We start from the raw sequence: 23,518 nt of genomic DNA on the forward strand, positions 1-23,518 counted from the left end.
CATAACATCTGATAGAATGAACATTTTGGCCAACACAATACTTTACATAAAATTTTTCTGTTCAAATTATTAGTGTGGTTTCTGACTGGACCTTGGCTGATCTTGTTGACTAAACCAATGGACTGTCTATTTTAAGCCAGACTCCTGATGTGGTGACTGAGGTTTTAGGACAAGGAAGGGTGGGACTACTGAATGAGAGAAGAACACATCCTGCCTTCTGTTGTTTATCCTCGCATCTAGTCACTCCTTCCTGAGAGCCCAGGGCTTGCTCCCTCATCGGATCACCGCCAGGCTCAGACTTGTCCACCAACACAGAGATGTCTTTTGCCTGTGATCCCAACGTTCTCTCTCTAAGGGGTGAACAAACAAGACATGTGACTTCTTAAAGATCACTGAGCCCTGCACTGGGTCAATATCTTCTCCTTGTGAGAATATGATTGTGCCCTCTGAACCATCTCCTTTCTTCTTTCTCAAAAATCTGAGGCTGAGTCTCCGCCCAGATCACAGTCCACTTTCAAAATGTGACTAAAATGTGAGAGAACAGAAGAACACTCATGATCAGATAGCCTCAAAGCAAATGCAATTATCAGGAAAAGATCTAAGAGATATATCTGTGGGACCATGGGAATTTCAATCACTCCACAGTTACACAGCTATGAAAACAAAATGGTAGAAAACAGGAAATGTCTTTAATCAACTCAAATCTTTGTGGCTGATGAATATGCAGAAGCTGCTCTGAATTTCTTTAGGGCACAGAGAACTGCCACATAGGCATCCCTAATAACTGTTTTTAGGTTATAAGAAAGGCATGGATTTGTTCATCAAGCTCATCAAGGATGTCAGCACCTTAAAGAGATACAGACACTTTTGATTAAACAGAACAAATAGACTCCGAGAACACCTGAAATCTGATTTTCAAATTGAAGTATTTCTGGCTATTACCATTATTGCAGTCACTGAGTGAGTCAACGCCTGAAGGCAAAATTCTAACGTGACCTGAGACTCTAGCAGAAAGTGGCAGAACTTAAAGATGATTCTCTCAGAAAACTTACATCAAGCTTTTAGAGACATCCTACTTCCTTCATCAAACTTCCTTTGTAATTGAAGAGACAGATAATTTCCTTTACCTCACACCTTTGCCTATTTCTTGATACTCCCTTTAACCCATCATTCTATCCAAAAGATGATCTATGATGATAATCTTTTGGATCCTGTTTAAAATATATTCAGTCATACTTATGTTCTTAATTAGAATCCAAGTTAGAGTTGCTTGCATTATAATCATAGGCAAGTAGATGAATGAATGACATCTGTTTATTCCTACAAGGTTTGTTGAGTGTTTACTACAGCCAAGTATTAGGGAGTGTCAGACATTGATTCCACCCAAAGAAGAATGGCAAGTACTCTCTGCTCTCAGAAGGTTCTCAGTCTACTGAGGGAGACACAGCATGTCAAAAATAACTGAAGTATACAAATATATTAATACATGTGCCAGCTATAGGGTAACCCAAGTGTGCAAATAATCAACTTTTTCTAAAATGTCCTACATTACAGGTTAGGAAGTAGGGGCACAGATAAATCAGATAATTTGCTGACACATACAACACGAAAGGGGCTTCCCAGATGGCTCAGTGGTAAAGAAACTGTCTGCTGATGCAGGAGATGCAGGAGACATCGGTTCAGTCCCTGGGTCGGGAAGATCCCCTGGAGAAGGAAATGGCAACCTACTCCAGTATTCTTGCCTGGGAAATCTCATGGACAGAGGAGCCGGGTGGGCTACAGTCCATGGGGTCACAGAGTCGGACATGACTGAGCATGCGCACATACAACATGAAAGAGCCTAGATATGAACCCAGGAAGTCTATCTCCAAGGGTTATACTCTCATTCATCACCATGCTAACTGCTTTCCCCAACTGACCTGTATAAGACCTCACATGGTTAAATATTTAATACATGTGTTTGGATGGTCATGGTCCACTCCTTTGAGTCACTGGTACTCATTTATATGCTGGTGCCCATTTCTTTAAAATGGGGTTCCGTCTTTCTCACCGAAAATGATCTCTAAAACCATGTAAGGCAGGGGAAATCACTCGACATTTATGTAACTAGAGAAAAAAATATACTAGAAAACAGGAAACTTCTAAAACCAAGCAAAGTCTTTGTGGCTGATGAATAGGCTATTGTAAGTTCATGGGTCTAGGAAATGGCACCAAAGTGTAGTCTATACATTTGGTTGGAAAGCTCTCAGCCACTAAGAAGCTTCATCTCTGCCCTTAAAAAGGAACTTCATCTATTCCCACATCCTTGATCCCATGTTCATGTTCTTTAAAAGCAGAAATAAATTCACATTTGACAAAGCAAAAATCACACCCTTCAATTCTTATTATTTTGGGGGTGAAATTATAAGAATAAATACAAAGGGTGATTTACAAAGGACAGGAAAAAAAAGTGAAGCCCAAAAGGTGGGTCTGGAAGGAGTAATGGTCTCTTGTATGTTTTGGCTGGGCTGCGTTCCTAGGAGTGCGTGCCTGGCTATGCACTTCTTTAGCACCAATGGAAGACTCACTTATTTCTCTCCCGTCAATGCCTCCCTGTGTGTGTGTGTGCTTAGATACTCAGTCGTGCCCAACTTCTGTGACCCCACAGACTGGAGCCTGCCAGGCTCCTCTGTCCATGGGATTCTCCAGGGAAGAATACTGGAGTGGTTGCCATTTTCTTCTCCAACCAGGATCTTCCCAACCCAGGAGTTAAACGCACTGACTGAAATTCAGGGATCTACTAAATTGCAGATCTGTAAGCAACTTGTTGCACTGGGGATGGACTGGGGGAGGGAAGATGTTGGTTAAGTACAAAGTGACATAGATGCCCAGATATACTGTCTGTAGAGGGTCAGAATTCAAGGAGAACCCTAAGTGTTAGCCTAATCTTCAGAGGTGTGTGATGTTTATGAGTAGGACAAAGAGGAGAAGAGCATTCTAGATAAGAGGAATAGCTTAGAAAAAGCCCCTCAGAGAGAAATGACAGGTCAGTACAGCAAGGGTTCTGAGCACTGAGCCAAGGACAAAATGGATGATGAGAAATGCTTAAGAGGCAGGCCGGGTGGGGTTTTCAAGGGATCTGTGTGTCATGCCAAAGAGTTTGAAGTTTATACCCTTGGCCAGTGCTTGATTCTCCTTACCACCTGTGAAGGCACCTAAGGAACTTTTCAAAACACTATAATAACCAAGGTTCATCTGGAATTTGAGCCTTGGTTATCAGAATTGAATCTGAACTTCTGGCAGGTGTGGGGGCCAGATACCAGCTTTCAAGAAGACTCAGTGTACAGCCTGGACTAGAAATACTGCTACTGACAATGAGTTGTTGTTCAGTTGCTCAGTCTTGTCTGACTCTTTGCGACCCCATAAACTGCAGCATGCCAGACTTCCCTGTCCATCACCAACTCCCAGAGTTTGCTCAGACTCATGTCCATTGAGTCAGTGATGCCATCTAACCATCTCATCCTCTGTCACCCCGTTCTCCTCCTCAATCTTTCCCAGCATCAGGGTCTTTTCCAGTTTTGACAATGGGGAACACTTCAAAAGCTTTAAGTAGAGATATGACATGGTCAGTTTTCAGTTCAGAAAGATCACCTTGACTACACTATCGGGAACAAATTGAAGTCATAAGTGAGTGATGGGAAGGCAGTTTGGGAGATGAGTGCAAACCAGGCTAGAGACCGTAAGGCCAGAATCAAGGTAGTGGCAGCGAGACTATAGACAAGGTAGGGGCTGTCATCTTTCACTTCATATTTGGTGCAGACTGGAAAGGATATGTATGTGTGGGGTCTGAGGTTGCTTATAAAAATGACCACACATTTTTCTCATGTCTGTATTCACACCTTACATGCATACATCACTTCAGTCATGTCCGACTCTGTGATCCCATGAATTGTAACCCACCGGCTCCTCTGTCCATGGGATTCTCCAGCCAAGAATACTATAGTGGGTTGCCATTCCCTTTCTCCAGGGAATCTTCCCAACCCAGGGATTGAACCTGAGTCTCATATGTCTCCTGCACTGGTAGACAGGTTCTTTACCACTAGCGCCACCCAAAAGCCCACAGTTCACACCTTGAAATCATCTAATCAAGAACTGGAGTCTGTTGTACCTTGAGTCTGGATTGGCCATTTGACTTCCTTTGGCTGATGGAATGTGGAAGAAGTCCTGAGTTTTGAACTGGGTTTAAGAAGATTTGTAAGTTTGCTTTCAGATCCCCATGACATCCAGACTAGCTACCTAGACTAAGAGACACATGGTCCAGATGTCCTGTCATTCCAGCCTACAGCCAATCCCTAGCCATGAGAGTGATGGTAGGTAGATGAATGAGCCCAGTGGAGATCACCTTCTATGGGAGATTGCGCTGGATCTGGCCGCTTGAGCTGTCCAGTTTCAAGCACTTTAGGAATAACGATTACTATCATCCAACAAGAGCAACTACTTTTAAAGTTTAAAAACTCATCTCAGAACAGGTTGTTTAAAGATCAAAACTAAGAAGTCTTACAAACAGAAAAGAAACATGGTAAGCTTAAAATACAGTGGTATTCCACCTTCTAAAGTAAGGGAAATAAAAATAAAAATTAACAAATGGAACTTAAACTTAAAAGCTTTTGCAAAGCAAAGGAAACTATAAACAAGATGGAAAGATGATCTTCAGAAAGGGAGAAAATAATTGCAAATGAAGCAAGTGATAAAGGATTAATTTCCAAAATATACAAGCCATTCACACAGTTCAATATCAGAAAAACAACCCAATCAAAAAAGAGACAGAAGACCTAAACAGACATTTCTCCAAAGAAGACTTACAGATGGCCAGTAAACACATGAAAAGATGCTCAACATCACTCATTGTTAGAAAAATACAAATCAAAACTACAATGAGGTATCACCTCATACCAGTCAGAATGGCCATCGTCAAAAATCTACAAAGAATAAGCCCTGGAGAGGATGTGTACAATCCTCTTGCACCGTTGGTGGAAATGTAAATCGATACAGCCACTATGGAGAACAGTATGGAGATTCCTTTAAAAACTAGGAATAAAACTATCATATCACTCAGCAATCCCACTACTGGGCCTATCCTTGAGGAAACCAGAACTGAAAAAGACACATGTGCTCCAATGTTCATTGCAGCACTATTTAAAATAGCTAGGATGTGGAAACGACCCATATGTCCATCAATGGACAAATGGATAAGGAAGATATGGTACATATATACAATGGAATATTACTCAGCCATAAAAAGAAACAAGTTTGAGTCAGTTGAACTGAGTTGGATGAACCTAGAGCCTGTTATACCCAGTGAAGTAAGTCAGAAAGTAAAACAAATATCATATATTACTGCATTTATATGGAATCTAGAAAAATGGTATTTATGAATCTGTTTGGAGGGCAGCAGTAGATATGCATACATAGAGACAAGACTTGTAGACACAGTGGGGGAAGGAAAGGGTGAGTTCAATTGAGATAGTAGCTTTGAAACATATACATTACCATGTGTAATATAGATAACTAATGGAAAGTTACTCCATAACACAGGGAGCTCAACCCAGTGCTCTGTGACAACCTAGAGAGGTGGGATGGGGGTGGGGCAGGAAGGAGGTTGAAGAGAGAGGGGATACACACACACACACACTTATGACTGATTCACGTTGTTGTACAACAGAAACCAACACAACATTGTAAAGCAAATGTCATCCAATTAAAAATAAATTTAAAAATACAGTGGCATTAGTCCATGGTCATGTTGTCAACTTGAGTAAATTAAATGAAGGAGCAGGGTAATCAGAATAAGAATACTGTAGGATTTTTTTTTTTTTTTTTTTACTTTTGAAAGAATGTTTCCAACGTATTCCTGTCTTTCCCACAGATTGTATTATTTCTCTTAATGTTTCTGTTATTGAGTTTACTAATTACCAATAGCCACACAAAGGGAGGAAAAAACTGCATACCACCTCTGAAATTTGTATTCCTGAAATGTAATCCATAACTGCATTTGAACATCCTGCCTGGATTATAAGAAGCTTTCTTTCAAAAATCATGCCAGAGAAGGCAAAAGCAAAGTTGCTTCATTGCTTTACAAAGCCTTTAACAGAAAAATGTAAATGCTATTTCCTGCCCCAAACATTTTGACAGATTAAAGTTTTGGTCTCTTCTTCACATTTATCTTTCAATATCATTCAAAATGCTTGTGTGTATCATCAGCTAACTTACTGAGTCACTGGCTGTTTGAGGTTATCCTATTAGATTTTTATTGCCAAGTTACCATAAATTTAGTGGTGCAGTTTTTTACTTTACCATTTCTGTAGGTCAGAAGTGGCTTGGCTTTCTGCTTAGGGTGTCACAGGGCTGCAACTAAGGTGCCAGCTTAAAATGCAGTCTCATCTGGGGTTCAGGATCCTCTTACGTTCTCACCAGTTGATGGTAAAATTTACTTCACTGTGGTTGTAGGACTGAGGTCTCTGTTTTCCTTCTAGTCAACTGTCAAAAACTAGAGACCTCCTGCAGTTCCTTGCTACGTGGCGGCTCTCAGCCTAGATGTTTGATTTCCTCCAGGCCAGCAGGAGTCTTTCTGATTTCCTCTTTTTGCAATCATGTGGGCGAAAGCACTCTGTTTTTAAAGTCTTCATCTGATTAGGTCAGGCCCACCTGAGCAATCTCCCTACTTTAAGATCAACTGGCTTGGTACCCTACTTACATTTGCAAAATCCTTTAAAAGCAGTGCCTAGATTAGTGTTTGATGGAATAGCTGGGAGAAGGTGTGTATATACCAGGGCTAAAAATCTTAAAGATCATCTTAGAATTCTGTCTCTCGTAGCAAGGCTTAAGAGATCCTCTAATGGCACAGTTTCTAATGAAACTCAGAACAAGTAACTCCTGCAGCAAGAATTCTATCATTTATCTTCTTCCTTACAAGTTCCCTAATCCATTAAACCGTCCAGTTGGATGTTGGAACTTGCGAGCTCCTAGGGACCACAGGTGTTCTGGACTCCTGTGGGTCCAGCTGCATGACTTGGGTGGGTACCAAGAAGGATTAAAAGAAGAGAGTGGTCAACTAGAGCACAAAGCTGAGGAGGGAGGTCACACCTGGGCAAGGCAGCAGCCAAGTTCACAACTGAGCAGAGAGAAAGGATAAAGCCTGCCTCATATGAAGTGCAGCTTTTTCCCCATGGAAATTTATGACTCTAGATATGTCACTCAAAGAAAACTAATATTTTTGAGGATATGTTTTAGTTGGAAAAAAATGATAAACTTTCAGACACAGGGCAGTTTTTTTATCCTACAGATCTCTGAAGAGAAAATTGGAAACAAACATCATTAGTTTTTCTTTCACCAAGGCTGTGTCAATTCTCTAAGAGAAACTTTGTCTGTGATCTTACATAAAGCCATTTTTGTTTCTTCAGAGCACAGCGAATTTGCAAGGAAATGTAGGCAGACCATGGTGTTCCGACTTTAATTTTACTCACCTGCATACTGTCCCCTCTCCATCATAATTTTATTTAAATCATGGTTATGCTCTTAATTAACAATTTAATTGGTTGGTGCTTTCTCAATCCAGTTCTCTGGAGGCATGGTTTTCTGTTTAACTTTCTTGTTTTAATTCTTCAGCGAAACCATGAAATTTAATTAGGAAAGTAACCAGCTTTGTAACAGCAGTTCTCTGTCTAATTAGCTATGCTCTGACAGTACCTTCTCAGATTCCATTCAGCATTGCACACACACTTTGCATTTGTTCAGGTTTCAAATGAGGCATTGTGAATTTAGCCTAAGCACATATTCCAATTGTTTTTCATTTTTCCATAAATGCCTGGTTACAGCCAGTGAAAACAGAAAAAGTAACTTAGAGCATTCCTGTGTGCATGGGCTAAGTCACTTCAGTCGGGTCTGACTCTGTACAACCCTATGAACCATAGCCCGCCAGGCTCCTCTGTCCATGGGATTTCTCAGGCAGGGATACTGGAGTGGGTTGCCATGCCCTCCTCCAGGGGATCTTCCTGACTCGGGGATTGAATTTGCATCTCTTAACATCTCCTGCATTGGCAGGTGAGTTCTGTACCACTAGTACTACCTTGGAAGTTCTAAAGCATTTATATATGCTGTTAAACCAAGAGCCATCAAAGCCCAAGATATAGAAACGTTATCTTACTGTGCTTATTCATTTCTATTGCTGCAGAACAAATGACCACAAGCTCAGCTTAAAACAATCCCTATTTATCATCTTACAATTCTATAGGTTGAAAGTCCAGATGCAGCTGGCTGGATTTTTTTCTTGAAGATTTCCCCAAGCAAAGATCAAGGTACAAGCTGGGCTGGAATTTCATCTGGACCTCAGGTTCGTTTTCCAAGCTTGTATGCTTGTGGCAGAATTCTTAATGGTTGTGGGACTGACATCTCCATCTCCGTGCTGCCTATCACTGGGGAGGGCTCTGATGTCCTAGAGGCCACTCTCCTTATCACATGGCTCCCATGTGCGGTTCACAACACAGCAGCTTGATTCTACGCCAGTGGGAGCACTTCTCTGACTTCTTCGTCTGTGAACAGCTGGGGAAAACGCTCTGCTTTTAAGAGGCTTGCCTGGTTAGGTCGGGCCCACCCTGGTACTCTCCCTTCTGCCACATAATACATTATATATCAAGACAATGACTATCTTATCGTATTAACAGGTCCCCCCGCCCCCGCCTCTCCACACACACACTCAGAGGAGGGATTATGCGGGATGTGTACACCATGGGGTAGAAATTGTGGGGCCACCTTAGGATTCTGCCCACCACACTATGCTGCAGGGAAAGAAGGCAACTGAAAGCCTCTGGCAAACTCTCCTCTCTCTCCGTGGAGGCAGTGCACAGGGTGTGCTGAAGAGCTGTTAACAATGGCCCCAATTCTGTCCCGCCAGCTCCACAGGGCATCGGATGGCAGACTGTCACATTCTTTCTTCTCTGCAGGCTGCTTTCTCTGCCTGGCCAAAATTGCCATTTTCAGCAGTGCAAGAGGATCACGGGATGAAATCACATGAATTTAAAAATTACATCAAGTTAACATGACATTTTTGGATAGAAATTTATTTAAGCTCCGGGCCTCAAACTTCAGCCCAATAAAACAATTTATAGGCTGAGCCGTAAGAGTCTTCCAGCAATCACTGAAACTGGAGGTGGTCTTGGTGACCCCCTGACTCAAGGAATAAAGTAGGTAAGAGCATGATATTGATCACATTCTGAGACCAGGCTCCACTGCCCTGCAGACTCAGCTTTAATCCTCTCCATTGTGACTAGGATCAGAGAACACAGACTAGAGTCAGGAGGTGGGCTGACCTGGGCTCTAGAAGGCTTGGCACTGCCTAGATGTGTATTCCAGTTCTGCCCTGTGACCTGGGCAAGTTCCTCAACCTCTATCTGTCTCTCCCAGTTTCTCTGTTCAGTTCAGTTGCTCAGTCATTCCAACTCTTTGCGACTCCATGGACTGCAGCATGCCAGGCTTTCCTGTCCATCACCAACTCCTGGAGCCTGCTCAAACTCATGTCCATCGAGTTAGTGATGCCATCCAACCATCTCATCCTCTGTCATCCCTTTCTCCTCCTGCCTTCAATCTTTCCCAGCATCAGGGTCTTTTCCAGTGAGTCAGTTCTTTGCATCAGGTGGCCAAAGTATTGGAGCTTCAGCTTCATCATCAGTTCTTTCAATGAATATTCAGGATTGATTTCCTTTAAACCAGTCAAGATTGACTGGTTTGATATCCTTGCAGTCAAAGGGACTCTCAAGAGTCTTCTCCAACACCACAGTTCAAAAGCATCAATTCTTCAGTGCTCAGCCTTCTTTATGGTCCAACTCTCACATCCATACATGACCACTGGAAAAACCATAGCTTTGACTAGATGGACCTTTGTTGGCCAAGTAATGTCTCTGCTTTTTAATATGCTGTCTAGGTTGGTCATAACACAGCAGTAATAACAATACCCAATTCATTGTGTTGTTGAAATGAGGCAATTCTGGAAAGCACTTAGCACTGTGACCATCACATGGTGACCGTGAGGGGCCGGATGTAATTGTCTGTGACATGGACTCAGAGTATCATCAACACTTGAAATATTAACTCCAACTCCCTCCCCTTCACTCTGCTCCCCTCTTTCCTCACCAGTCCCTTCCCCTAAGCCCCTTCACATCCAAATCATTTCCTTCCCTGGTTTACTCCCTTTCCTTAAGGACCTAATGAAAACAATATACAGGAACGTATTTTTCTGTACATATTTCTTCTGTATATGATTTTGTGTTTTTCTTAAGTACCAAAAGTCATGACGTGAATGTGCTGTTATCAGGGTCTATGGTCTTGTCTGCGCTTAGCATCTTTTGGTTTCATCTACAATGACTGATGAGTTTATGAGGAGTTCCCACAGTTCCCACTGATATAATGCTATTGCTTTTGATGGTAAGTGATTATCACATATAGAACTATGCAATTTCATTTTCATAACTCTATAAGGCCTACCAGGTAAATATATTAACAAAATGGGGAAAAAAGTCCTTTGATGAACAATTTTTTCCCCAATATTTGGTTCAGAATATTTGTTCCCTGAAATACTGCACACTAAAATGTAAAGGGGGCTCTTTTGCTTTTCTAGTGATATGTCTGTTACTGCTGCTGCTGCTAAGTCGCGTCAGTCGTGTCTGACTCTGTGTGACCCCATAGACGGCAGCTCACCAGGCTCCCCCGTCCCTGGGATTCTCCAGGCAAGAACACTGGAGTGGGTTGCCATTTCCCTTTTCCAATGCAGGAAAGGGAAAAGTAAAAGTGAAGTTGCTCAGTCGTGTCCGACTCTTCGAGACCCCATGGACTGCAGCCCACCAGGCTCCTCTGTCCATGGGATTTTCCAGGCAAGAGTACTGGAGTGGGGTGCCATTGCCTTCTCCGAGTGATATGTCTACCACACATCAATGGAGACAGACGCTTCTATTTGAACCTTGCTTTGTTTCACTGCAACTTTTGAGTCCCTGGGGTACTGTTCAGAGAGTGTTCAGGTATTGCTGCTAAAAAATCTATAATGGGGTTGATGATCATATGTGACCAGAGGTAGCTCAATGTCAGTACCCAGAATCAGGGATTCTTTTGAAGGGGAGAGGAGATTTAGGAAATGCCTGGCAAGCTCAGCCTCGTTGGTATTGGAGAAAATCACAAGAGTTTGGAATAAACTCCTGCATCCTCATTCATGAGCCCTTGTCATGAGACTCCAACTTAAATTGGCACTGCCTGTGTAGGAACCATGGATGAGGAGGAAGCAAGCAATCAATAAAAGTTCAAATAAACTTCCTTTGCAAATAAAGTCAGTATCTGAAGGGAAGACGGCAAAGAGAAACATCAAACCAAAAATAAAACACCCCAAATCTGATAATTATACATATCTCCAGAAGCTACCGAATTCATCCTTCCTCTGTCATCCCCCTAACACCATCTCCAGGTAGAACTGTATGCCAGTCCTAGGACACTTGTTTGTCTATCCCACACTGAGGTTAATGAGCCGCCCTGGTAAATACGCTTTGCTTTCCATTAAAATGAAGCTAGAGCACCACAAACTTTATGGGATGCTTCTGTGCTTTGTAGGCTTGGAAAAGAGACCATCAACCCCATTTCTCATCATAACCTTTTAGCTAAAGTTAACACTGAATTATATATAGTAATAGGGAGATGAGAAATCCTCTAACTCTAAAATCCATAGAATTCATCAAAGATTGAATAATCAAAGTCATTCAACCTTTACCAACAGAATCCTCTTATCAGACTCACTGAAACATAGCAAAATTAATTAACTTGAGTTTCTAGCTTATTTTCCTCCGCTCACGTCTGCTTGAAGTTTTAATTAGAAGGAAAGTGTCTAGATAATCAGCAAGAAGATTTCAAGGAGGAGAAGTGAAGCTCTGGAAAATTACTAACTAAATTCTCTCATTCGTTAAGAAAACCTTACTGAGCTTCTAATGTTCAAGACACTCATTGAGAACAGAGCAACAAACAAAAATAGACAAGCTCTCTCATGAAGCTTACATTCTACTAAGGGAGATGGAAAATAGACTGGTAAATAGAAAACTGGTCAGATATATACAATTTGGAGTAACCTTAACTGTACGTTCAAGGCACTTCCAGGTTAGCTCTTAGCATTTTTTCCCCATGGCTAAGAGTCCAGTGATTTTTTCCCATGAGTCCAGTGATTCAACCTCAGTCAGCAAAGCCTTGTAAACACATACGAGCATAATGACAAATGAGTGGACACTTGCTTACCTTCAGTTGGTGGCATATTTTCTTCAGTACAAACGCTTCCTCTTCTGTATTGGGAGTAAGTCTTATCACCTTATCACTATAATCAAGGGAAAAAAAATGGTGAGGTATACCCTTTAAAAATAAAGATACAGCCATTTCTATATATATATATATATTTTTTTTTTTTTAAACTGCCTTTGCATTTAGAAAAAACAGCAAAATATTAGACTGGCCTATAGGAATTTTATTGCATTCTTGGTACTCTGTGATAGTTTTCATCTTTTTTTCCCCTCTGTCTTAAAACTATTAATTTATTTTTTCATCAGTTTTTGAAGATTACAAATTTACACTCAAGCAGAGACAGGTAAAAAAAAAACAGTGACAGTGGCAACAGGACAAGAACTTCCGTGATATCTCAGAGCAGACACTGAGAAGGAAAATTCCCGATGACAGGAAAAAAAAAAAAAGCAACAAAGCCTACTTAAAATTTTTAACTTTATGCTGAAAAGGAACGTGACTTTTGATAAGAGGACCCATGACATCCATACACAGTGGAACATTTCTGATTTGGATTCTTCCCCCATTGAGAACATAAAGATAAGCCCACCTCTAAGGGACACCTTATTTCTTGAGTACACAGCTTACCAACTGGTATGAGAGACCAAACTGGAGGGAACCCCCTGCCCCCATTGTTTGTGGCCATTAAATACCAATGGCTATAAAATTTTTGTTATTTAATTTTTATTTTTTAAAATTATTGATGTATAGTTAATGTACAATGTTGTGTTGGTTTCTGGTGTACAGCTGTCATTCAGTTATATATATATATGTATATATATTTTTCTTTTTCATATTATTTTCCATTATGGTTTGTTATGCAACACTTTGAAAGTGATAAAAACTTAAAATTAATTTTTACAGCCATTAAAAATTTTCCACGGTTAAAATTACATCTGAACAGTCTACACAGATTCTGAATTGCCTAGGAAGAATAGAGGTGTCATGCTTTCCACCAGAGAGCTCTCTGCAGTGGTACTTTTCCCCCAGGTGTGCCAGACATGTATTATCACTTTCTAATTTTGTCATGATGAGCTTGAGAAGCACAGCGCTAGTATATAATAATCACAACTATACATGTATAACCAAATGACTGTGCTGTACACCTGAAACTAACACACTGTAAATCAACTACACTTCAATAAAAAAATTAATTTATCATAGTAAAAAACCCACAACTGTTCAATGAGTTTTTCATGGAGTAGAAACTTACTAAATATTTATTAGCAGATTGGTATAAAGGAGATCATTGAGAATAATTGGCTTCCAGAGGAAATGTAAGGAAAAATGAAGTATAAGAAGAATGAGTATTTTCCATCATCTTCAATGGCATTTTACAATGACTGCAGACAAAATAGAATGTTATCAATACCACATATATAAAGCACAAAACAAAAACTCTAGCAGTTCAGCCACAGCTTCTCTCTCCAGCCTCAAAGTTGTATCAGAAGAAGGATGGAATTTATGAGCTTTTCCATGGTTTTACCACTTAGATGAATTGCAGTCTCAAAGACTAAGTTAAGATGAATATGGAGGACATCAGAGCCCAAGGGAGACTTTGGATTTGTGGGACAGTCATTCTTTAAGGCTGTGTGTCCATTTCCCATAATTTTTACTTTATGCTTTCAAATGACCCTGTTATACCTTCCTTAGGCCTATGAGTTAAAAGACCCCTGGCTTGCTGAGTGATAATTTAGCATGTTGTACACACTCCTACTCAGTAGGGTTTTGTAGCTTTTGCTTTTGTATGCCTCAAAAACATCATACAGAACAACCTCTTGATACCTGTGTCATAAAGTCCATTTTCCTGGAAAGAATAAAAAAGTAGAAGGAAAGGGGGAAAAAAATCAAGTCACAATAAAAAAAAAAAACTTCGAATATGACCTTTGGAATTTAAATGCAATTACACCTTTTCTTTCATTCTTTTTTTTTTTTTTCTATTATACATTTCTCTGACCTTTGTTTTTTCTGGATTCATCATATCCTGGCCTCTCCCACCTGACCCAATATAATTCTTGGCAAAGAACAACTCCAATGTATGATACAGTTGTTTTTTGAGGGATGGATCGCTTGACAGGTTGCTGAAAAACACCTCCATCTGGGGCCCTGTCAGCTCCTCAAGAGTGCAAAGAAAGCAATCTGTAGCTGTTTTACAGCCATGGGAAGTTTTTTTTTTTTTTTTTTTAAGATGATGGATAATTCAACCCGGCAATTGGTTCCTCCTCTGTGAGTACAGGATAAAAGGGGACCACCCCTGGGATTATTAACCCTGAAAGTGATTGTTCAAACCCAGTTTTGTCATTTTTACCACAAGAACTCCACTTCATCTCAGCTTGTAGAAATTTTCAGGTGTGACTTGAGAAATGTGTTTATTACCATTTGATTACTTATCAAAGAACAGAGAATAAGGAAAGCTATTTCACAAAGCCCATGAAATGTCATACTTTTTTGTAAGCTCATAAATTATATTGGTAACTAGCCAGTAACCAAAACCCAACAGCTCTTTATTCAGCATGTAAGACCAGTGCCTCCCAAGTGCCCCATTTGTTTTACCAAACAGAAAGCTTATTCTCCCTAGATCCGTTAGCTAGTCTTTTTCAAAGTGGTAAACAATAATTCTTGGACTGCAAGGAGATCAAACCAGTCAATCCTAAAGGAAATCAACCCTAAATATTCATTGGAAGGACAGATGCTGAAGCTGAAGTTCCAATACTCTGGCCATCTGACAAAGAGCTTCTCATTGGAAAAGACCCTGATGCTGGGAAAGACTGAAAGCAAAAAAAGAAGGGAGCAGCAGAGGATGAGATGGTTAGATAGCATCACCAACTCAATGGACATGAGTTTGAGCAAACTCTGAGAGATAGTGAAGGGCAGGAGAGCCTGTGTGTGCTGCAGTCCATGGGGTTGCAAAGACTCAGACATGACTTAGCAACTAAACAAAACCTGCAAAACAAAAATTCAGGACCACAAACAGGAAAGTTTCAGGAAGTCAAGTAGCTACTGAAATTAGGAAAACTAGCTGTGCACAACTATCAGAGAAGATGAACCGAGGCTTCCTTCATAAAGTGAAAGTGTTAGTGTCTCAGTCATGTCTGACTTTGCGACCCCATGGACTGTAGCTGCCAGGCTCCTCTACCCATGGGATTCTCCAGGCAAGAATACTGGAGTAGGTTGCCCTTCCCTTCTCCAGATTTTCCCAATCCTTTATAATGTATCAGTTTTTTTTCAACCACTAGGTGGCAACATCATTTTAAGGCCCCTTGGGATTAAAATGAGAGAATCAAAGGTCTGAATGCGGGTTAAGGTTAGAAGCATGAGTGGGCAACCAGCTACACATACATATGGGCACTTGTAAGTCAGAGATTTCTAACTCAGCCTATATAAAGTTTCCAGAGAGATTGCACAGATGTTTTTAATTACAGTTTAAGGATGTAGTATAGACAACAGGTAAGTAATCTCCCAATATTTATTAGTATGCATTCACTAATGCTATACTGATGTTCTGTCCCTTTGTCTTACAGGGCAAATGAGGTTTTTTTGTAATGTTAGCATCAAGTCTGGTTGTAAATTTGATGACTAATTCTTATGTACCATGCGTGCATGCTAAATTGCTTCAGTTGTGTCCAACTCTTCACAACCCTGTGGACTGTAGCCCACCAGGTTCCTCAGTCCATAGGATTCTCCAGGCAAGAATACTGGAATGTATACTATGCCCTCCTCCAGGGGATCTTCCTGACCCCAGGGAGTGAACCTGCGTCTCTTATGTCTCCTGCATTGGCAGACAGGTTCTTTACCACTAGCACCACCTAGGAAGCCCTTATGAACCATAGCAACCATATGAATAAGAATAAATAAACTTAATTGATTTAAAAACTATTATAACCTAGAGGGGTGGGATGGGTTGGGAGGTGGGAGGGAGGTTCAAGAGGGAGGGGACATATGTATAACTATGGCTGATTCATGTTGATGTATGACAGAAACCCATACAACATTGTAAAGCAATTATCTTTTGATTAAAAATTAATTAAAAAGAAACTATTACTGAATGTTTAATGAGATACTAAGTGAAGCCAAACAGAAAGACAAATATACTGCTTATATGCAGGATCCAAAAAAAGGATACAAATGAACTAATTTACAAAACAGAAATAGACTCACAGACACAGAGAACAGATTTATGATTACCAAAGGGGAAAAGGGTGGGATAAATTAGAAGATTGGGATTAACATCTACACACTATAATATGTAAAATAGATAACCAACAAGGACCTGCCATCAAGCACAAGATACTCAACGTCTTGGGCTTCCCTTGTGATTTGGCTGGTAAAGAACCCACATGCAATGTGGGAGACCTGGGTTTGATCCCTGGGCTGGGAAGATCCCCTGGAGAAGTGATAGGCTACGCACTCCAGCATTCTTGCCTGGAGAATTCCATGGACTGTATAGCCAATGGGGTCTCAAAGAGTCAGATGACACTGAGTGACTTTCACTCAATGTCTTGCAGTAACCTTTAATGGAAGAGAATATAAAAAATGCGTGTATGTGCATAACTAAATCACTTCACTATACACCTGAAACTAATACAATATTGTAAATCAACTACATTTTAATAAAAAATTTTAAAAATGTCTAGTGAGAATATAATCTTAGAGAAGAGAATTCAGAAAGAGATTCCCATCTCAAACTTGTTACCATCAGTCTGGGTGTCAGGGTCCTTGTTGCAGGAGTGGGGGATGAACTTCTAGTTGCCTTTTCATTATATTTTAAAATTAAGTTTAATTATATATACATTTAAAATTTTTTGAAGTATGGTTGACTTACATTATATTATTTTCAGGTGCACAACATAGCGATTCAATTTTTTATATAGATGACACACCAAAGTTACAGAATATCGACTGTCTTCCCTGTGTTGTGTATCTCTGTGACCCATTTATAACTAGAAGTCTTTTTTAAACCCCTTCACTTGCTTCTCCCCTCTGCCCCACCTCTCTCATTTATAACCACTAGCTTGTTCTCTGTATCTATGAGTCTATTTCTGTTTCATTTGTTCACTGGTCTTGTTGTTTGGAGAATCCCATGGATGGAGGAGCCTGGTGGGGTACAGTCCACGGGTCGCAAAGAGTTGGACACAACTGAGCGACTTCACTTTCACTTCACTTGTTTTAAGTCACACATATAAGTCTCCTACAAGTTGCAATGCAGGAGACCCAGGTTTGATCCCTGGGTCAGAAAGATCCCCTGGAGAGAGCGGATGGCAACCCATTCCAGTGTTCTTGCCAGAAGAATCCCCATGGACAGAGTAGCCTGGTGGGCTTCAATCCATGGGGTCACAAAGAGTCAGACATGACTGGGCAACTAGGCACACAGGCACAGAAGTGAAAACATATAGCATTTGTCTTTCTCTGACTTTTGTCACAAAGCAAAATAACAACGAGTATATTGTTTGAGTTCAGTGCCTGCCGTAGTCATTGCTATGCCTTGATCACACCACAACTATAGAAGAACATCTGTTTATGTCAATTTGGGACTTCCCAGGTGGCTCAGTGGTAAAGAATCTGCCTGACAATGCAGGAGATGCAGGGTTTAATCCTGGGGTCAGGAAGATCCCCTGGAGAAGGAAATGGCAACCCACTCCAGTATTCTTGCCTAGAGAATCCCACTGGCAGAGGAGCCTGGTGGGTTACAACCCATAGGGTCACAAAAGAGTTAGACATGACTTAGCAACTAAACAACAACAAATGGATGATTTGAGAGTCCTTTTCCTCAGCCTCTTTTTGAAAGACACAGATGTGAAGCTCCAGATTTTTCCTCTGTTTCCTGGCATGACCTTTCACAATTAATGCTTACATCAAACTCTACATTTCCTTGTAAGTTAACAGAGCTAGTATATGAATCCATGTTTATAAAAATCAAAATATTACAGAGGTACCTCTCATACTCACTTCCCTAGGAGACCAAAACCTTCCTCAATTTCTTCCAGCTGAGTGGAAAGTTTTTCTAGATGCTTTGAGGTTATCTGCTTTATACACACTTGCTTCTAGAACCCCATTCCTGTCCCACTGCTGGCATTAGAACCCCATCCTCAGTTTGAGGGCCCCATTTCAAAGTCCTGACTCCCAGACTACAATGCATCAGTTTTTCTTTCCATTTCAGCTTTGGTTTTTCTTTTCCCTCAAATGTTTGGCACCTGTAAGTTTTCTCTTTTTTTCTTTCTCCAAAGCTCAGTTATCCACTAACTGATAGGGCAGTAGCATCATGCACTCTGAGGGCAAGTTGCCAACATCACCTGTGTGGCCTTAGGCAAGGTTCTTAACTTCTCTGTGTCTCAGTCCTTCTCTCAGTGGATTGGGGAGAATTGCACTTAATTCATGGGCTATTCAATGAGTAGGGTTAAAGGAGCATTCAAGTCAAGTGCTTAGAGTAATACCTGACATATAGTCAGATATCGGAGAAGGCAATGGCAACCCACTCCTGTACTCTTGCCTGAAAAATCCCATGGACGGAGGAGCCTGGTAGGCTGCAGTCCATGGGCTCACTAAGAGTCGGATACGACTAAGCGACTTCACTTTCACTTTTCACTTTCATGCATTGGAGAAGGAAATGGCAACCCACTCCAGTGTTCTTGCCTGGAGAATCCCAGGGACAGGGGAGCCTGGTGGGCTGCTGTCTATGGGGTCACACAGAGTCGGATACAACTGAAGCAACTTAGCAGCAGAAGCAGCATAGTCAGATATTATAGATGTTTGATATTATTATTACATTTTGGCATTTTCCCACTTTATCCAGTATTAATACTTTGAGAGTTCCTCACTCATCCTTCCTTCATATTCTCTCCTGTCCTAATCTGTTGAGCGGAAGAATGAATAAGTTTCTCAAGAAGAAACGGCTTGAAGCAGGCCTTCGGGGGGCCTCAGAATGTGTGACCTGTCTGCAGTCTCCCTTCCAGCTGTCTTTTTCTTGGTAACTGCTTCCCTGGGGACCATACCTAACTTGACACCTAACTTAAAGACAGTCTGTGGATGGTAGTGTGGAATGACAAGTGAGTCCTGCCCAGCTGGGCTCCCTCTACCGCCAGTGGCAACAGGTGATCAGCTGACACAGTCAGATCCTGTCATGGGGAGTTTGCGCTTGAGACCTAGAGAACAGAGGATCAGTTAGCTTGCAGGGTCTGGAGCAGGGCACTGGACTCAGAACTGCCGAGTGACCAAAGTCATCAAGCAGGAAGCTCCGGACACAGCCCTTCATGATGATCATTTGGTTTCAGGACCTGTGTTAGAAGCAGTTCCCCTCCTTTTGTGTTTCCTTATGATAAACTTCTGGGCTTCCCCGGTGGCACTAGTGTTAAAGAACCCGCCTGCCAGTGCAGGAGACATAAGAGCCACAGGTTCGATCCCTGGTCGGGCAGATCCCCTGGAGGACGGCAGGGCCACCCACTCCAGTTTCTTGTTTGCCTGGAGAATCCCATGGACAGAGGAGCCTGGCGGGCTACAGTCCATAGGGTTGCAAAGAGCTGGGCATGATTGAAGTGACTTAGCAAGCATGATAAACTTCTATCATCTGATGTATCTGGAACATGTCTTTTCTAAACCTAATAAATGCACCAGTATTAAGAACACAAACTCCAGTAATTCAGTTTTTCATTCCTGTCTCTAAGTCACTGAATTTATCTTTTCTGATCCAGTTCCCTCTCATTCAGGGAAGAAAAAAGACTAAGGTTGGATTCCAATCTGGGCTTCTCCACTTGACCAAGCTGTATAAACATTTAGAGCCAACAATACCTGATCCTTAATTGGGGAAACACTAAAATTTTGTCACATAAGGTTTTTGTGAGAATTTTTCTTTTTTCTTTTTAAAAAAATTATTTATTTTTAATTGGAGGATAATTGCTTTACAATGTTGTGCTGGTTTCTGCCTTACATCAGCATGAATCAGCCATGGGTATTCATATATCCCCTCCCTCTTGAACCTCCCTCCCCCACCTCTAGGTTTCCACAGCGTGCCAGGCTGAGCTCCCTGTGTTATAAGCAAATTCCCACTGGCTATCCATTTCAAGGATATGTGGTAAGGTATATGTCTCAAAGTTCCTTTCTTGATTCCTCCCAGCCTCTCCTTCCCCGACTGTGTCTACAAGTCTGTTCTCTATGTCTGCATCTCTACTGCTGACCTGCAAATAGGGTCATCAGTACCATTCTTCTAGCTTCCATATATATGTGTTAATATATGATATTTGTATAACAGACTCTAGGTTCATCCACCTCAACAGAACCGACTCAAATTCATTTCTTTTTATGGCTGAGTAATATTCCATTGTGTGTGTGTGTGTGTATATATATACACACACACACATACTGCAACTTCTTTATGCACTCATCTGTTGATGGACATCTGGGTTGCTTCCACATCCTGGCTACTGTGAATAGTGCTGCAGTGACACTGCGGTACATGCATCTTTTACAACTGTGGTTGTAAAATTTCATTTGACCACACTTTTTAAAAGTATGTTGTATGCCAGGCCGGAGAAGGCAATGGCACCCCACTCCAGTACTCTTGCCTGGAGAATCCCAGGGACGGGGAGCCTGGTGGGCTGCCATCTCTGGGGTCACACAGAGTCGGACATGACTGAAGTGACTTAGCATAGCATATGCCAGGCACAGTGCTGGGTGCTATGGATACAACAGTTCCTACCATGATGGGCTTATACTCATAGTCCTGGAGAGAAACACCTGTCTGAGAAACACCTAACTTCTCACAGCCTTTCAGTGCATAGCTGCTGCTGCTAAGTCGCTTCAGTCGTGTCCGACTCCCCATCAGGCTCCCCCGTCCCTGGGGATCTCCAGGCAAGAACACTGGAGTGGGTTGCCATTTCCTACTCCAATGCATGAAAGTGAAAGTGAAAGTGAAGTCGCTCAGTTGTGCCTGACTCTTAGTGACCCCATGGACTGCAGCCTACCAGGCTCCTCTGTTCATGGGGTTTTCCAGGCAAGAGTACTGGAGTGGGGTGCCATTGTTTTCTCCGTCAGTGCATAGTAGCTACTATTATTACCTCTACAGAAAAATATTTTTCTCACCCTTTCAAACTTAAAGGGCTGAAATAGGTTGCTTTTCCAAGTGTGTTTCACTGTAAGTATCAGAAGCAACCCATGACTTAGTTGTGTGTATTTTTAACTTTCTTTGGTTATTGGTAGTGTTTTTATTTCTTAACATTTTCACATGTATTTGAATCTAATCATTGATCAGTTTCTCTGTTTGGGACTATTTCCTCTCTTCTCATTGGCATCTGAAACACACATATGGATAGTCTCATTATTTTCTACAACCATGATTTATATATAATGAAGAGGGAAAATTTCATAGTCTTGTAGTAATGGCTTCTTTATTGGTACAAGCTACCCATGTTCAGTTTTTTAATAAAGGCAATTTACCAGATGTGGAAAAGGGCTTCTAATGTGGCCCTTCACAAGGTATTAGATAAGATGAGTGTAGTGGATGTTTTTGATTGCCCCTCCTAAATCTATTTCCCCTCTTTAAACCCTAACAGAACTGACTTGCTCAGATAAACACCCCCATCCCCATATCAGGAATGAGTCTTGTCAGCCAATTAGAGCTTGGATATCCCTTGCAGCTTTTGTTAGTCTGGAGGTCTGGAGATGGCCACGTGCTATAAATGGACTCAATCAGGTTTACGGGAAGGACTGATATTCCAAGGTTTAAGGGAAAATAAGATCCATTCTGTTGTTGGGCATAAACAATGTGTAACCCTGCTTGCCGTGGCAGCATAATTAAGAAGAGAGTGAACTTTGGGGTGAATCAGATTCTTTGGACCATTGGATAGAGAGACAGAAAACCCAGGTCTTTAATGATCTTAGAGAATCAACCAACTTTCAAGCTTGTTCTGCCTCCGGACTTCCTGTTATATAGCGTAAAATTTATAGTGTAACATTTTTCTTTATTCTGTAGGCCAGTTTGAGTCATCTGCTTGTAACCAAAAGCATGCTGCACAATAACAGTGATTTTACTTATGGCTCTTTGTAAGAATTATATAAGGAAAACCAATGGAATAATTACATTTAATGTTATTTAACAGTAAACACTCATCTCACACACTAGCAAAGTAATGCTCACAATTCTCCAAGCTAGGCTTCAACAGTATGTGAACCATGAACTTCCAGATGTTCAGGCTGGATTTAGAAAAGGCAGAGGAACCAGAGATTGAATTGCCAACATCCGTTGGATCATCAAAAAAGCAAGAAATTTCCAGAAAAACACCTACTTTTCCTTTATTGACTATGCCAAATCCTTTGACTGTGTGGATCACCACAAACTGTGGAAAATTCTTAAAGAGATGGGAATACCAGACCACTTGACCTGCCTCTTGAGAAATCTGTATGCAGGTCAGGAAGCAACAGTTAGAACTGGACATGGAACAACAGACTGGTTCCAAATAGAAAAAGGAGTACGTCAAGGCTGTATATTGTCACCCTGCTTATTTAACTTCTATGCAGAGTACATCATGAGAAATGCTGGGCTGGAGGAAGGACAGGCTGAAATCAAGATTGCCGGGAGACATATCAATAACCTCAGATATGTAGATGACACCACCCTTACGGCAGAAAGTGAAGAGGAACTAAAGAGCCTCTTGATGAAAGTGAAAGAGGAGAGTGAAAAAGTTGGCTTAAAACTCAACATTCAGAAAACGAAGATCATGGCATCTGGTCCCATCACTTCAGGAAAAATAGATGGCAAAACAATGTCAACAGTGACAGACTTTATTTTTGGGCACTCCAAAATCACTGCAGATGGTGACTGCAGCCATGAAATGAAAAGACACTTGCTCCCTGGAAGAAGCTATGACCAACCTAGACAGGATATTAAAAAGCAGAGACTTGACTTTACCAACAAAGGTCCATCTAGTCAAAGCTATGTAGTCATGTATGGATGTGAGAGTTGGACTGTAAAGAAAGCTGAGCACTGAAGAATTGATGCTTTTGAACTGTGGTGTTGGAAAAGACTCTTGAGAGTCCCTTGGACTGCAAGGAGATACAACCAGTCCATTCTAAAGGAAATTGGTCCTGAAAATTCACTGGAAGGACTGATGCTGAAGCTGAAACTCCAATATGTTGACCACCTCATGCGAAGAACTGACTCATTAGAAAAGACCCTGATGCTGGGAAAGATTGAAGG

At 41.2% G+C, this 23,518-nt stretch overlaps 1 protein-coding gene across 2 annotated transcripts in view; it reads right to left on the reverse strand.

Moving 5' to 3' along the window:
* CPA6 (carboxypeptidase A6) overlaps nt 1-23,518 on the reverse strand; it is a 296,227-nt gene that overhangs the window by 151,412 nt on the left and 121,297 nt on the right. For both annotated transcript variants that reach the window (XM_027561131.1, XM_027561130.1), the window contains exon 2: nt 12,298-12,373. In XM_027561131.1, coding sequence (XP_027416932.1) covers nt 12,298-12,373 — 76 coding nt within the window. The remainder of the gene's footprint in view (nt 1-12,297; nt 12,374-23,518) is intronic.

The sequence above is a fragment of the Bos indicus x Bos taurus genome, chromosome 14 (assembly GCF_003369695.1).
Source record: "Bos indicus x Bos taurus breed Angus x Brahman F1 hybrid chromosome 14, Bos_hybrid_MaternalHap_v2.0, whole genome shotgun sequence".
NCBI classification, from domain to species: Eukaryota; Metazoa; Chordata; class Mammalia; order Artiodactyla; family Bovidae; genus Bos; species Bos indicus x Bos taurus.